General features: G+C 38.6%; 1 protein-coding gene across 1 annotated transcript in view; it reads right to left on the reverse strand.

The window, feature by feature from the left end:
- Window positions 1–680: 680 nt before the first annotated feature.
- The window catches only part of LOC127653816 (testis-expressed protein 264-like), a 107165-nt gene continuing 91116 nt past the window's right edge, over window positions 681–16729 (reverse strand). Inside the window, exons 3-4 of the mRNA XM_052140594.1 lie at window positions 15207–15387; window positions 681–1217 (exon numbers count right to left, since the gene is read on the reverse strand). Of these exons, the coding sequence (XP_051996554.1) occupies window positions 904–1217; window positions 15207–15387 (495 nt within the window). The 3' untranslated portion in view covers window positions 681–903. The remainder of the gene's footprint in view (window positions 1218–15206; window positions 15388–16729) is intronic.

Genomic DNA, 16729 nt, shown 5'->3' on the forward strand with positions numbered 1-16729 from the left:
GCCGTACACATACTTTATACTTTAAGAATGCAGAATTACATTGTGAAAAGCCTGATCAACTGACATGCTGACTGTTGTCAGAGACATTAACAGTTAGTATCAAAAGAAATAACTGCATGATACATTCTGACACATAAGACAACAATATCAGAAAAATATTACCCAAAACAAATTTTTACCCAATTTTTATGCTAAACCATTTCTTTTAGTTGGGATGTAAGAAGTTATTACAGAAAAAAAATATATAGAAAAATACATAGTAGAGGGAGAGAAAAATATTTTGTTATACTTGAAAAAAATTAAACTTTGTTTGTACAACTGACTTTTTCCAAACAACCATAGATAGTCAATTGCATGCAGGAAGCACAAAAGTGGTGTAAGACACTTGAATTGCAAATAACAAAATACCAGCTGTTTTTCCTTGTTATCCCACTCTTTTCAGTTCTTTTCGAAAAACTCTTGCAGTTAATTATTCCTGTTTTGAATACATTATCTGTTAAACATGTTTAAGATAAAGCTTTGATTAAGCTGTTTATTAGAGATAATGGTTAATGGTGTGGCCTTATTTTCAGAAATCACATTATTTTCTTTCTGGCAACATGTATTCCATGGTTACTGTGTGAAATAAAGACAATAGTGAATGTTTTTTTCAGAAATAAATACAAAGCAAAAGAATAATATGTGTTTCATTAAGTATTTAATAAAAAGTTATGAAAGGAATAATTGTTTGTTGTGATTACAGGGAAGAAACTTACAGAGACAACAAAGCTTTTGATGATTTAAAGACACACACAAACATTTTTCCTCTTTTTTTTCTCACATATAAAACCACACTCACATATGTGCACATGCATACGCCAACACTCATCATTCACCTACATTCCATCTAAAACACTTTATCCCTTACTCCTCCCTGTTCCCCACTGTTTCTCCTTCCATCTTCTCCTGTCCATTATGATCTTCCTCCTCTTCTACCAGGTCTTCATTCTTTTTGTCCACCTTCTCCTCTTCCATTTCCATGTCCAGCTCTTCGAAGGAAGAGCCACTGCCTACAGACTCACCTGATCCCTTGCCTCCCTGGTCCCCATTCTCACTTTGACCCTCTTCTTCACCCAGTGCCTGCTGAGAACACTCCAGCAATGGGGTTGAGGCTTCCACCATGTCCCTGCTCTCTTCAACCACCCCCTTGATCACGGAGTTTGACTCAGGCCTAAAATCTTCACCAGGAAAATAAGTATATTAACACAAAAATGCTCACAAAGACAATAACCCTTAGAATAATAATAATAAAAAAGTAACCTAGTGGCATAAAGGGATAGTCCGTCCATAAATTAAAGTCATCTTTTACTCCCCCTAATGTTACAAATCCATTTTTTTTTCACTCCACTGAACACATAAAATTATGTTAGGCAGAATGTTATCCTCAGTCACCATTCACTTTCATTGTAATGAAAAAGATGCAATAAATGTGAACGGTGACTAAGGCTAACATTTTGCCAAACATTTCTGTTTGTGTTCCATGGAATAAAGACAGTCATACAGAATTGGAAAAACATGGTGTTTTAGTACATGATGACAGAATTTCATTCTTGGGTGAAGTTCTGGGTCTTACAGCAGTCCCACACAAGGAAAACCTTATATTGCCCAAATGAATGAGACTCTATATACTTAATTCTTCAGCTACAATTGTACATCGCTCTATAACAATTGAAACAATTATAAGTGAACATAAATTCTCATAATAAACAAATTAAAAAAATAAGAAAACTAAGAGACATGTCAGAAAAGGGAGAATATAAAATTAAAGAATATTAAATGACTGCTTAAAGTCCTGCTGTTAGCTGATTTAGCCTTTGGGGATTCTTTAATAGCATGTCTCAGCACCAGAAGGTCCTAGTCATTTACTAACAGCAGTATAATTGCAAGAAGCTGTGCAGTTATCGTGACACACCAGGTGAGAGTTATAATTGCCAAAGAGCTAAATATGAGCTAAAGCAACCCCCTGTGGCTGCATTTGTGCCAAATAATAAAAAAAGGACTCCAAAGAGATTACAAACATTTAACTCAGAATAAAAGATGGGACTCTGGTATACACCTGTGATTCACCTGGAAAGAAAAAATAAATTCCTAAAAACAAAAATAGTTTAGTGGTCACTTCACTATAATGTTCAAAAGGGCAAAGGCTCAGAGCAGTTATTTACATTTACAATAATAAACATAATATTTTCTAAAGAAGTAAACATATCCACACATTATGTTTGAAAAAAACTGAAATTGTTTTAAGTCAAGTTGAAAGTGTGAAAGGCAACAAAAAGAGCAGAGAGGGATAAAGGATAACTTATATGACAGAACAAAGAAAAATGGACAGACTATAATGAAAGTGCACTCAAGTCTAACATTCTATAAAAATCTTTGGGCAAGAGGCTCTGATCCTTTAGTAAGGTGTCATTTAAGAAGGTCACGACTGCAATCACTTGCAAAAAACGGTGTCAAAATGCTTTAAAAGGAACAAATAAATGACTAAATAGTAATGAGGATTGACATCACATGCCAGTCTTAAACTGGTTATTTAAACTAGAATAGAACATGGCAATAATTCTATGCTGCCTAATTTCTTTTAAAATGGCAGTGAATAAGACCTCTGCTCCCTCACTGCCAGAATTGTTTTAGATGGAGAGAAAAGATCCCTATCTCATACGGCCCATCTCAACATATTAGATTTGGCACCTCAATTAGGCTTCAGCTTTCCATTCATTGTGGGATATCCACTCCGGTAGAAGAGAGAAGCAGAGGGGAAGACCTTTTCAAACCCCATTAGGTGCAACAACACACCTTAAATTTGCTCATCCCATAAATATGCCTGAATCCCATTCAGATGAAATGAATCATCTCTAAGAAGCCTGAAAGAATGATTGGTTCATAACAGTAATAAAACTCAGGTCAAGGCAGAAGGTTACGCAGCTATGTGAACCACAAAATATGTATACTGGAACATGAAACAGCCCATCTAGAAGCACGTCAAGGCGACACCCACACAAATACGTTTTGTTTGAAAAAGCATTGATTTTGCTACGCTAACGCATCTCCACCACACTGGAACGGGGATTTCCTCAGCTGAACAAATTTGACTTTCGAAAACGATTTTCGATACTGAAAGTGGAGGTTTCAAACTTAAACAAACTAGTGTGGATGTGGCCTGTGAAGGGATGTGAATTGTAAGTAGTTTAACTATTGTGGTTCCTAAACCTCTTAATGATTCTGGTTCATTAACAGTTCCATTTACAATTGTTTTAGTAATTTTGTGACACAAATATTTGGGAATAATGCCCTCATTTGTTCAGAATCAGGCTGCAATTGTTAAGTTGAATATTTTGTGCAGTAGATTAAAAAGAACTGACTTAAAAGAGTAATTTGGAATTTATTTGGAAGAAAAATTCTGGAATTGGACTATATTGGGCTGCGTTTCACAAAAGCATCGTAAGCCTAAGTAGACTGTAGAAACCATTGGTGCCAATGGTCTCTACGATCAAATTGAGCTTGCAATGCTTTTGGGAAATGCAGCCCTGGCCATGTTTTTTATGTTTCGTGTTGTAGATTCAAATGAACCAACTCATAAGAGTCATTTGTTCTTGAATTGAACTACATTGGTCATGTTGTATGTTGTGAGATGTAGATATAAAGTACTGTTTCATAAGAGCCATGCATTCGATAAGAAACACTGTATGTTTTGCGGTGTACATTCAAACAGACTAATAAGAGACATTTCTTTGAAAAATCTGATTACACTGGTTGCACTGTTTAATGTTGCTGATTTAGTAGTGGTGTTGCAGTGCCGCTGAACAGTAGCATTGGAAACACTATCAGAGTATTTAAACACAGTGTGCCATTCACATCGGGGGAAGAATGAATATTTGAGAATCGTTAATGGAACCGAAAGTCTTACAAATCATGAAGGACTTAAAGAAATATCTTAAAAATGTGTCCTTTAGATTTTTTTTAATTAGGTAATAGTTTAAAAAAAAATATTAAGGCTGTACTATAATGTTAATTTAGCTGCAATAAATAGGTTACATGCATAACAAACATAACCTCTGCAGTACTGCTTACATGCAGACTTATGTCACTATAGTTTAAGCCATCGTGTAGTTGCTACTTAAAATCATTTAAACCTTCCCCTTTTAAAAACTACATGTTAGGCAGCAGCTTCCTCCCAACCAAGTATGTCTCACCACAGCTAATTATAACCTCTCAGCCAGAGTATGTGAGAAACCTTTTAACAACCCAAAAGGGCACCGCTAAGATTCAACTGGGCTTTTCGTTCCTGGTAAATTTGCCTGTACTTGTCCTTCACTTTGTGCACAGTGTACCCTTGCTGCTCTGGAGAGCTCTGACACTGGAATTAGCTCTGTTCACAGCTTGGATGACTCCCACTAAAAGATAATTGTCACATCTGAGAATGGTCACTTGGGACCACAATGTGATGTTGTGAGAATGTCCCTAATTCACCAGCTCAACCAACTTTTCCTAATCACTTTCCTAGCCTTAATAACTCGCCCTAGTGTCATTATCGGCTTCAGCTCTAGACAGATCCTAGCCTGCCAAAGACAGAGTGTGCCAACATGAGAGATTGACACAAGGGATTAGACATGGAAAATGAGACACTTTGACCATTTACCAGTGTAATCTGTGCATGGCAATAAATAGAAAGGTGAGAATAGAAAAAGCGATGAAGACCTTTTCATACCTTGATTGAACACCGTCTTTGAAGAAGAAAGCTTATTCACCCATAGAATAATTAGAATAATGAAGGGTGTCGTAGACAGTAGTTGACTATGAGGTGATTTTTGGGTTCCTTATTAAACTAACATTTTAAACATAATCCAAATCAATAAGATTTTTTTCACAATTGTATATTATCGAATAGTCAAGAAACATTATTTTGGCAATAACAGGTAAGTTATTTGATATGTAAGGGAGATCTTCCAGTTCAGGAAAACCTGGTTTACTTCCAGCCACTCCAACTGGTTTGAAATCTCAACAAAGCCGAAGCACATCTTTCCATGGAAAGCCTCTTAAATCACATTTGCTTGAATTAGTTTCTAAATTGGGTCCAGTGGGATTGTTAGCCAAACTTCAGGATTTTTGTTAAGTAAAACGCTTCAGACGAAAGAGATTTTTAAAAGAGGACAGGATTAATTATGGCTAAGACTAACAATAAGTGAAAGAGAGTGAGTGACTGAGAGTGAGAGAGAGAGAGAGAGAGAGAGAGAGAGAGAGAGAGAGAGAGAGAGAACGAGTGAAAGAGAAAGATATAAGGAGAGATAAGGATATATGACAGTGGGCACAAACAAACAAAAGTATAATGAAGGTTGTAATGCCCTGAGCTCATCATGAACTCTAACAGACAAAACTACTAAAAGCAGATGCTTTAAAGAATCCATGAAATCAAAATATGAGCTTTGTGGCTTTTAGTCTTTTCTTTAAAGGCCATTTACATGCTAGTGTACACATAAAATTTGATAACATTTTTAGCAGATATGTTTAAAATGAACAAGGGCGAATTCACTGAGCAGTTGCGCCACTTTTGCAAGTTGTATTTCAGTGCAAAAACCTTTATCTTATTCTCTAACCACCCGCAATCTAGTTTAAGCAGGAGCTCCATTTTCAGGGTGGATTGTCCACAGAGGGGCACAAAAAGAGAGTTGTAAAGTGAGTTGGTTCAGCTGTACAGGCTGTAATACCCGTAATAACCCTAAACTAAACCTAACCATCAGTGGAGTAAAAATGTAAAGTCTGAGGGTATAATTCAACCTCCGAATCATGCTCGTCACTGATTATGCAAACGCAATTACTTCATGGTTTCTATGTGGGATTCGAGCCAGGGTCTCTCACGCTGCTGACGCATCACACATTTGGTTGTGCCACAAAGGAAGTTCACGTGCTGAAGCTTGTCAGGGAGTCAGCGTAATACGGCCTATCCTAGGGTATTGGAACTCTCGGAAATATGCCAACTTCCAGTTTGATCTCTGTGAGTCTGCTGCATCCTCCGCTATATAGCGTGTCTCAGAATTGACCAGCAAGATTTGAAGAATTGTGCCATGCACAGATTTTGTCGGTGCGTTTGCATTGTTGCCTTTTCAGCAGAAATCCTTAATTGAATCTGGTGCTAAACCAGCACATACAAATAAAAAGCGCTTTAACCAGGCACAATTAATTCTTAGTGAATTCCCCCCAAAGTCTTTTTCTTACGGGAAAATGGGCCAAAATATTGGTGAATCATCTTGTTTGCAGGGGCGATTACCAATTACCATTTTTTGTTCCCTCCCCTTACCACTTGCAGCAGACTAGAAATAAAAACAGCAAATTATGGTTTCAGGCTGAGATGTAGTCTAATATCTATTTGGCTAAATGCCCATGTTCTGTTCCAAATTCCTGTTTCAATAGTAAATACATCGACTTGAGAAAGGATATTGTTCATCAATCTATTTAATGGGGTCAGTAAAGTAAACAGTTTTACTTGACATAATTCCAGTTATTAAATTTTTCATTCCTGGTTTAACTTTAGAATGTTTTAACCTTGTTTTATACTTACGAAGATGAATTGCACCTAAACCTAGTGTAATGAACGCAATCAACATTATAATCAAACATTACTTTGACCCCTATTCTATAGCTTTTCAGACTCTATTTACACAAGGATGCAGCATAATGTAGCATAATAGAGGTGGTGGAAGAATTTACCTATAGGTTCATTTAAAGTTGCAGTTATAGTTAAAGCACCTAAGAGATGGAATAAAAGGAGGTGGAGAATGGATGGAGAGAGAGAGAGAGAAAAACAGAGTGCTGTTCTGAAATGCCCTGAAATCCCCCAAATGAAGGAGTTTGATTCACAACCTGCACTTGTCAGATCCAGCTGAGCAACTGTGATTGAACGGCCTTTAATTAAGAGAGCTGTAGGAGCACACACACACACACACACACACACACACACACACACACACACACACACACACACACACACACACACACACAGAGCTTAGCTGTTGTGCCGCTAGAGTAATGATTTTGTTTGGCTGTGCAGACCAGAAAACAGCCCTCGGACTTTAGCATCAATCTTCACAGCCATTTGTTTAACTGAACACAGTGTGAATTGTGAACTACTACAGATCTTACTGAGCAATGCTCTTTCATTTTTCTCTGTTTTCCTTTGCTTGTTGGCTCATAAAAGAAACATAATACAGCAGATAATGTGTGAGCACAGTGTGATTGCTCTGGATTAAACTGGTATTATTAAACCTTTATTTTTACAACCCTGCTGGGAAAAAATACAAAATAAAAAGCTAAAGCTAGCCAAAGCTGGTATATGCTGTCTTCCAGCCTGGCCAGCTAAATAGAGCCCAAAACCTCTCTCAAAAACTTATCAGCTTTTGCAGGCTGGGCAAAGACCAGTTTCAACATACAGATTAAAAATAAACTTTAAGATTAAAAAATGAATTTTTCAAGAGGGACCTAGCGAAAATTGCAGCATAAGGGTCATGGACAATTAAGGTTGTCCGAAGTGATAAAAAGTAGACATCTTTTTAAAGTCTAGCAAAATGAAAACATGTCAAGTTCATAAAAATTTAATCTTTGTTTCAAAGTTTGTTTCACAAATTTTTGAAAAACATTTATAGCATTTTCTACCAAAAAATGTATTTAATGACATTACAAAAAATGTCATGTGGCGTAACCATCAATTAAAAGGTATTACAATACTTTTCTTGCACCTTCACAACAAGAATGTTCACAACTTTATTCAAGGTAAAAAAAAACTTTAGCCTAGAATATCAGGAAGTTTTCTTAGGGTTCCACCACATGACTTGAACCAAATGTGCCTTTTTATAAAAATCTCCAAAAATTTATATGTAATGATATGATAAAATAATTACTTTTTCAAAACTTGAGGTCTTGAGGGTCTCGGTTTTATGTTGTTGTTTTTTTGTCACATGAATATCAACATGGCTAATTACATGTTGGTTTCACCACATGACTTTGATTTGATGGACAAAAGTTTTTTGTTTTTCAGAAAAAAAATACTGAAAATGTATTTTTTCAGTGTGCTCTAAGAAGAAAAGGCAGTAGATGCAATTGCCTTCTTTGCAAACACAAATGCACATGATGTCACGTGCCATTTAAATGTTGCTGACACATTTTGCAGCATGCTCACCCAACAATGACCCTTATGCAGCCTGAGGTGCTAGCACAGCAGTTTTGTGTTCTCATGTACTGACAGATTCATAGCAACCAAAACGATGGCAATGGTAAGGGATTTAAGCTACTAACAAAATCCCAATTAGAGAGGACTCAAGAAGTGGAGATTGAATGTGGCAACAACATGATTCATCATTCTGTATATGTCTGTAACTACAAAAGCAAAGAGCTGCTATACTCCAGCTGCCCAAATTGTATGGCGCTAGCAATGGAAAGGTTATTGGTTTGATTCCCAATTAACACAATTTGCTTCCGATTGCAGTCTTTGATTTGTTTTACTATGTAGACTAATCTGATTACAGGAACTTAAAATGTAATGCATTACCCAACTTTTTGTACTAATAGTAATTACAATATAATAACGTATCTATGCATTATAATAACTACATCTCGCTCAGTAGTTTTGTGTTTTAAGCAATGTGTCAAATTAAAAGAACTACAAATTCGGCACACCTGCATTTTATCCCATACTTTGCGCTACATTTTCTTTTCTTTAAAGCAAGAATGTGTTCTTTGTGAATGGCCCTTAAGGACTGCAAAATACACAATGCAATTACATGAACTAGACATTTTTTTTTGTACTTGCTAAGTGTGTATCTCTGTCTTATAGGGCTAGTTCACCCCAAAATGAAAAATCTCTCATCATTTAGGGTGTCATCCCAGATGTGTATGTCTTACTTTCTTCTACAGAACACAAATTAAGATTTTTTCGAAGATAGGTCCTCACAATGCAATATAAATGGGTGCCAAAATTTTGAAGTTCCAAAATCCACATAAAGGCAGCAGAAAAGTAATCCATATGACTCTGGTGGTTAAATCATGTGTTCAGACACAATATGATAGGTGTGGGTGAGAAACAGATCAATATTTAAAGGTGCACTCAGCAATTCCTGAGAAACACTGTTGATATTCGAACTCAACTGCCAAAACAAAAATACCACTCCTTTTAGTGCTCCTTTGGAAGCTGACCTTTTTCTCTTGATCTGTTTCTCAGCCATTTGTACTCCTTGGAGTTTAGAAAGCTTGCGTCAGTAAGATTTGCCTTTGCTCTTCTAATGAATTTCCCTCTCGCTCATCCCCACCCCACATCCTGTGCACACGCAAGAACCACCGCCTGTTACTAATTTGCAGGAGTAGTGTCGTGTGGATCGGTCCGATCCACTTTGTTTTTGTCCCATTTACAGAGACAGGGCTGTGTACAAATACTACATTTTTTCAGCCCACCCACAGGACAGACAGCTTGCAGACTGTGAAGAGATATTTGAAGAATTTGACAAAAAGTGTGTTGGATTAGAATTACTGAGTGCACCTTTAAGTCATTTTTATCATAAATTCTCCTCTCTGGGCAGAGTAGGGTGCAATATGCATTAAGACTGTGAATAACCAAAAAATAATTGAACTGTTTCCAAGAAGAAGAATGTGAAAGTGAAACTAAAAGTGGAGAATGACTGAGAAGGGAGGAGAACTTATAGAAAATATGGACTTAAATATTGAACCCAATTTCTCACACACATCATTTCGCTTTAGAAGACATTGATTTAAACACTGTAGTCGTCTGGAGTACTTTTATATTGCCAATTAAGGCTGCAACTAACAATTATTTTGATAATTTATTAATCTAATGATTTTTGATCGATTATTCATCTATTCTGCAATTACTGCAATGATTAATCATCAGCTCTTTATCTGATTATTCAGCTTGTGCCCCGACTTTAAAGGTTGTATTAAACATCCTTACTAACAATAAAGAGGACAAAATCATCTTTTAAAAATACCTCTAAATGACATTTACTAAATTAAAAAAATTCAGGAAAGAAATTCACTGCAAAAAATCCTATTGTTATCAAGTGTTTTTGTCTCATTTTCCATTTAAATTGCCTAAAAATCCTTAAAACAAGATACTTTTACCTGAGAACCAACATATAAGATATTTAGACTTGTTTTAAGACAATGTATCTTAAATATACAGTAAGTATATTTTGTATACAAGTGTTATTTTTTTCACTTGGTTATACTTCTGCGAGTGCAGTAAAGACAAAATATACTTATATTCAAGATCTATTCTCTAAAAGTGAGTCTAAATATATAATATGCTGCTCAGGTGAATGCATCTTTTTTAAAAGGATTTTTATCCATCCATCCATCTTCATCCACTTATCCGAAGTCGGGTCGCGGGGGCAGCAGCTCCAGCAGGGGACCCTAAACTTCCCTATCCTGAGCCACATTAACCAGCTCTGACTGGGGGACCCTGAGGTGTTCCCAGTCCAGTGTAATCTCTCCACCTAGTCCTGGGTCTTCCCCGAGGCCTCCTCCCAGCTGTTCATGCCTGAAACACCTCCCTAGGGAGGCGCTCAGGGGGCATGATGCCCACCTTACCAGATGCCCAAACCACCTCAACTGGGTCCTTTTGACGCAAAGGAACAGCAGCTCTACTCCGAGCTCCTCATGGATGACTAAGCTCCTCACCCTATCTCTAAGAGAGAAGCCCTCCACCCTTCTTAGGAAACCCATTTGAACCGCTTGTACTCGTGACCTAGTTCTTTCGGTCGTGAAACAGCCTTCATGACCATAGGTGAGGGTAGGAACGAAAAATGACCGGTAGATTGAGAGCTTTGCCTTCCGGCTCAGCTCTCTTTTTGTGACAACGGTGCGATAGAGCGAGTGCAATACCGCCCCCGCTGCCCCGATTCTCCGGCCAACCTCACGCTCCATTGTCCCCTCACTCGTGAACAAGACCCGAGGTACTTGAACTCCTTCACTTGGGACAATACCTCTTTCCCTAACTGGAGTACGAACTCCATCGGTTTCCTGCTGAGAACCATGGCCTCAGATTTAGAGATGCTAATCTCATCCCACCCGCTTCACACTTGACTGTCAAGCGATCCAGTGAGAGCTGAAAATCACGGACCGATGATGACATGAAGACCACATCATCTGCAAAAAGCAGCAATGAGATCCCCAGCCCACCGAACCGCACCCCTTCCCTTCACCACCCCAACTACGCCTCGATATCCTGTCCATGAATATCACAAACAGGACTGGTGACAAAGCGCAGCCCTCGCAGAGACTAACCCCCACATGAAACAAACTCGAGTTTGTGCCGAGGACCCGGACACAGCTCTCGCTTTGGACGTACAGGGATTGGATCGCCCTAAGAAGGGACCCCCCCCCACCCTGTATTCCCGCAGCACCTCCCGGGGGACCCGGTCATACGCCTTCTCCAGATCCACAAACCACATGTAGACCAGATGGGCATACTCCCAGGTCCCCTCCAGTATCCTTGCGAGAGTAAAGATCTGGTCCGTCGTTCCACGGCCATGACGGAACAAGCATTGTTCCTCTTCAATCTGAGGTTTGACAATCGGCCGTACCCTCCTCTCCAGCACCTTAGAGTAAACTTTACCAGGGAGGATGAGAAGTGTGATATCCCTGTAGTTGGCACACACTCTCTGGTCACCCTTTTTGAAGAGGCGAACCACCACCCCGTTCTGCCACTCCTTGGGCACTGTCCCAGACTTCCACGCAATGTTGAAGAGGCGTGTCATCCATGACATCCCCTCCACATCCACAGCTTTCAGCATTTATGGTCGGATCTCATTAATACCTGGGGCTTTGCCACTGCAGAGTTGTTTGACAACCTCAGTGACCTCCCCCAGGGATATTTTATCTGATCCCCATCAGCCTCCGGCTCTGCCTCTAGTATAGAAGGCGTGTTGGAATTTAGAAGTTCTTCAAAGTGTTCCTTCCACCGCCCAATAACCTCCTCGGTTGAGGTCAACAGCATCCCATCTTTGCTGTATACAGCTTGGATGGTTCCCGGTTTCCCCCTTTGGTGCAGACTGAAAGTCCTTCTCCATGGCTTCTCCAAACTTTTCCCACACCCACTGATTTGCCTCCTTCACAGCAGAGGTCGTAGCCCTTTGGGCCTGTCGGTACCTTGCAACTGCTTCCGGAGACTTCCAAGACAACATATCCCAGAGGGTCTCTTTCTTCAGTCGAACGGCTTCCCTGACCACCAGTGTCCACCACCTTGAGGCACCTAAGACCTTGAGGCCGCAGCTCTCCAACGTGACTTCGGCAATGGAAGCTTTGAACATTGCTCACTCCTGTTCAATGTTCCCATCCTCCGCAGGGATGCCTGAAAAGCTCCTCCGGAGGTGTGAGTTGAAGATCTCACAGAGAGGGGCCTTCTGCAAACATTCAAAGTTCACCCGCACTATTTGCTTGGGCTTCCCAGGTCTGTCCAGAGTCTTTCTACACCCCCTGACCAGATGGTGATCAGTTGACAGCTCCGCCCCTCTCTTCACTTGAGTGTCCAAAACATATGGTCTCAGATCATCGACCACTAGCATCCTTATGTTCGAACATGGTGTTCATTATAGATAATCCATGACTAAAACAGAAGTCTAACAACAAACATCCACTCGGGTTCAGATTAGGGAGGCCGTTCCTCCCAATCCCCCAAACCAAGCAGGTCAAATACTCTGAACTGCTGTTCAATGCATATGCACAGACAACAGTCAGAGTCCCCCCCAACCCGTTGGCGTAGGGAGGCGACCATCTCCTCCACCGGGGTAAACTCCAAAGTAATGGCGCTCAGCCGGTCACTCGTGAGTATCCCCACACCCGCCCATCACCTCACACCCTGAGAAACTCCAGAGAAGAATAGAGTCCATCCCCTATCCAGGAGTATGGATCCATAGACAAGACTGTGAGTCGAAGTAAGCCCCACCAGATCCAACTGGTAGCTCCACCTCCCTCACCAGTTCCGGCTCATTCCCCCCAGCGAGGTGATGTTCCACATCCCCAGAGCTAGCCTTTGCCGTCCAGGTCTGGGCCATCGAGACCCCCTGGGATTCACGGCCACCCATATGGCAGCGCACCCGACTCCAATGGGTGGTGGGCCCAAGGGATGTATTTAGGATTTTTCGATATTTCAAAATATTAGTATTTTTAGTATCATGTTCAACAATCTCAGATAAAAAATTTCTTCTGCAGTATACAGGGTTTCTGCAGAGTTTTTAAAATAATATTTAAGACATTTTAAGACCTTTTTCCAAGACTTGAACAAATAAAATGAATACCGTATCCCCATACCAAAACAAAACAAACCAACACAAACTCAAAATAAATAAATGCTCTTACTTAAACTGTCAGGGCACACATTCAGCATGGTCTCAACATTGCTTATCAGTAAAACAGGGTAGGCTATATACAAGTTTATGATTAATAGCGTGGAACATTTAACTTTAAAGGCACTATAACTTTGAAATACATTGGGGACTCTCATTCAGATAAGGGAAACAAAATGTGCACTCCTTCAAAAATCTACAATGTATTACAATTTTTGACAATTAAAAGTAAATTGTCATATTTCAAAAACACTATATCATCATCATCAACAGTTAATCAAAAGAAATCGCTTGTCATAAATTTACGATAAGGCCTAATGATTGTGAACTGCTCTGCAAAATCTGGAAACACTCACAAGCCCCTGCATGCTTGGAGAAAATACAACAGTGCCATTTTTTCACTTTAAAGCATGCATTTAATTAATCAAATCATATCGTTTTGAAGTTTGATAATCACATTAAGTCATATCATTTCTGTCTATCCGCAACCAAATTGAAGACCCCTTTAAATAAAAATTAAAACTTATGTTGTTTCATTTAAGATATTTAAGACTTTTTTTGACCTTACATTTTAAGATTTAAAACTTAAGGATCTGTGGGAACCCTGAGTATAGCTGCTAAAGAAAATGTATGTTGTTTTAAAGGAGTTTTAAATATTTATATTGGAAAACAAGCCAAAACAAAAACAAATCAAAAATGTATTTTGTTGCAGTGTATAATGGGGCGAAGACTACCCTCTCATATCTTTCTGTTAACTTCAATCCATCTTTAACTCACAAAAAAACAAACTCTCCCTTATTAATAAAGCTGCATCTTGCCAATTTTCTTCACGATAAGAAATGCACAGTGACATATATTATGATTCAATAAGTCAAGGGTCATCACCTTATAATCTAGCTGCAACAAGCACACGCGCACACGTTTGAGAGACGAGCATCCCCGCAACAGAGTGTGCATCAGCCGGGTGTTGTTTCAATCTCTCCCCTTAGACATTCGTACAACTCATAGAGGAGGCGCTGACCTCACAGAGAAATGCCACTTTCTGAGTTTGTAGTAATTTACATGATCTGCTTTCGTATTATTTGAACTTTATTAAAGCTATAACACGTTAAATATAACTGCATTTAAGATGTAACTCTGAGGTGTTTCCTTTAAAGACGCTCGACACGCAAGTTTTGCTTAAGCGGCAGTTCAGGCTCCGCTTATTCCACAATGAGAGTGCTTCTGTATTTACTTATTTTGTATTATTGCATTATAATTCCCTCATATTTTGCAATCTACATGACCTGAAGCTGTTTGGAAAGTTTAGAGTACATCTGGACTGTGAGCCATGTAATTCTTTCTCTCCTCAGTCAGACGCGAACTGCATTGCTGCTCTCGCGTGTCATCACTAGAGTTTAATGTGAACTCATGTTACGCTAAATGAGAGCAAATGACTATTCGACAACTAAAATGTTTGTTGACAATTTTCTATTGTCGAATTTGTCGATAACGTCGACTAATCCTTTCAGCCCTATTGCCCATATGTGGATTTTGGAGCTTTAAAATTTTGGACCCATTCACTTCCATTGTGAGGACCTACAGAGCTGAAATATTCTACAAAAAATCTTTGTATGTGTTCAGCAGATGAAAAAAGTCATACACATCTGGAATGGCATGAGTGTGAGTAAACGATTAGAGAATTTTCAATTTTGGTAAACTTTTCCTTTAAGTTGTATTTAATAAAAACATCTACAAAATGAATGAATGTAATTGTAAAGTCAATGCTATACCCTTTTGAGATTGCGATCTATTACTGGACTGATACTGGACTGAGTAACAAACCTGTCTCTGATTCTGCGACATCAGTGTCTCTGTGCTCCTCTGTTTCCTCTGTCTCATCAGTTGTTTTCTTCACATGAAGTTCAGGGACACAGAAGTCTGTCTGATTCTCTAAAGGACATATATAATGGATAAGATCTCCTTTGCATATCTCAAGGAATGGGTATGCGTTTAGACTCCTTTCCTACAGGAAGAAAAAATTGGGAAATTATTAAGAATGTAACGTTCACACACAACTCAAAGTCACATGCTGGGTCTTACATGGTTACAATATAACTCTTAAATACAATTTAAATACCAAAATAAATGTATAATGAGTATATTTTAATGTATTAGCTATAGTAACATAATATCTAGGCTATATAAATATCAAATTACGGATTGAGAAATTAGTGGCGACACCTTGTTATTTGCTCTCTTACAATCAGTACTAATTATTTCCATTCATAATTGCTAAGAAGGGAATGGCACTGTCTTCTGCAAAAGAACTTCAATGATGTCATGCCTCATTAGAATCAAACTTAGGTCAGACCTTTACTAATCAAACACACCAGCTTTATAACAACTTTGCAGCTGTACTAGGCAGGAGTTTACACCAATTAGCCTGCTTTTCATGAAGCGGCCTCATTAAGGATAAGACTAAATGCCACTGTAATGATCTGAGAGAACAATGCAAAAGATGAAAGCTGATCAGGCTGTAACGCAAATAAAATATCCAGGCGTGAAAAAGTGAACTAATGTTAAGGTGTCTGGGACCGTTATTAGGACAGAGTGATCAAATGAGGTCAAAATAATTTAGTCATAAACAAGCAGCATACTTAAGTTGGTTTATTTCTATGCCAAACCATTAAAACAAAATAACAATGCACCATGCATCTGATATATTCAATATTATTGCAAAAGCCATACATTTATTTTTATTTTTGGAAGCAATATTAATCATGTATATTATACAGATCACATGTATCTTGCTCACTGCTTCAGGATACATAAAAAAATCAACAACTTTTGAATGCATAAACCAAGGATATGAGAATATGAGTTATGACATCATAAAACATCATTCAAGTCTCCCTATATAACACCAGCATACATGTGGATTCATATAGTGCATTCAGAAAGTATTCAGACCCCTTTTTTATGTTGCAGCCTTATGCTACATTTATTAAAATTATAATTTTTTTCACATCAATCTACACTCCATACCCCATACTGACAAAGCAAAAACCAGATTTGGCTAATTTATTAAAAAGAAAAAAGTGAAATATCAGATTGACATAAGTAACAAAGGAACTGTCTGCAGAGCTCAGAGACAGGATTGTGTCGATGCACAGATTTGGGGAAAGCTACTAAACAAATTTGTCTGCATTGAAGTTTCCCAAGAGCTCAGTTGCCTCCAATTTTTTTTTTTAAATGGAAGTATGGAACAACCAGGACTCTTCCTAGAGTTGTCTGCCCGGCCAAACTAAGAAACCATTGGTCACTCTGATTGAGCTCCAGAGATCATGTGTGGAGATGGGTGAAGC

This window comes from Xyrauchen texanus, chromosome 13 (genome assembly GCF_025860055.1).
Source record: "Xyrauchen texanus isolate HMW12.3.18 chromosome 13, RBS_HiC_50CHRs, whole genome shotgun sequence".
In the NCBI taxonomy this organism is placed as follows: domain Eukaryota; kingdom Metazoa; phylum Chordata; class Actinopteri; order Cypriniformes; family Catostomidae; genus Xyrauchen; species Xyrauchen texanus.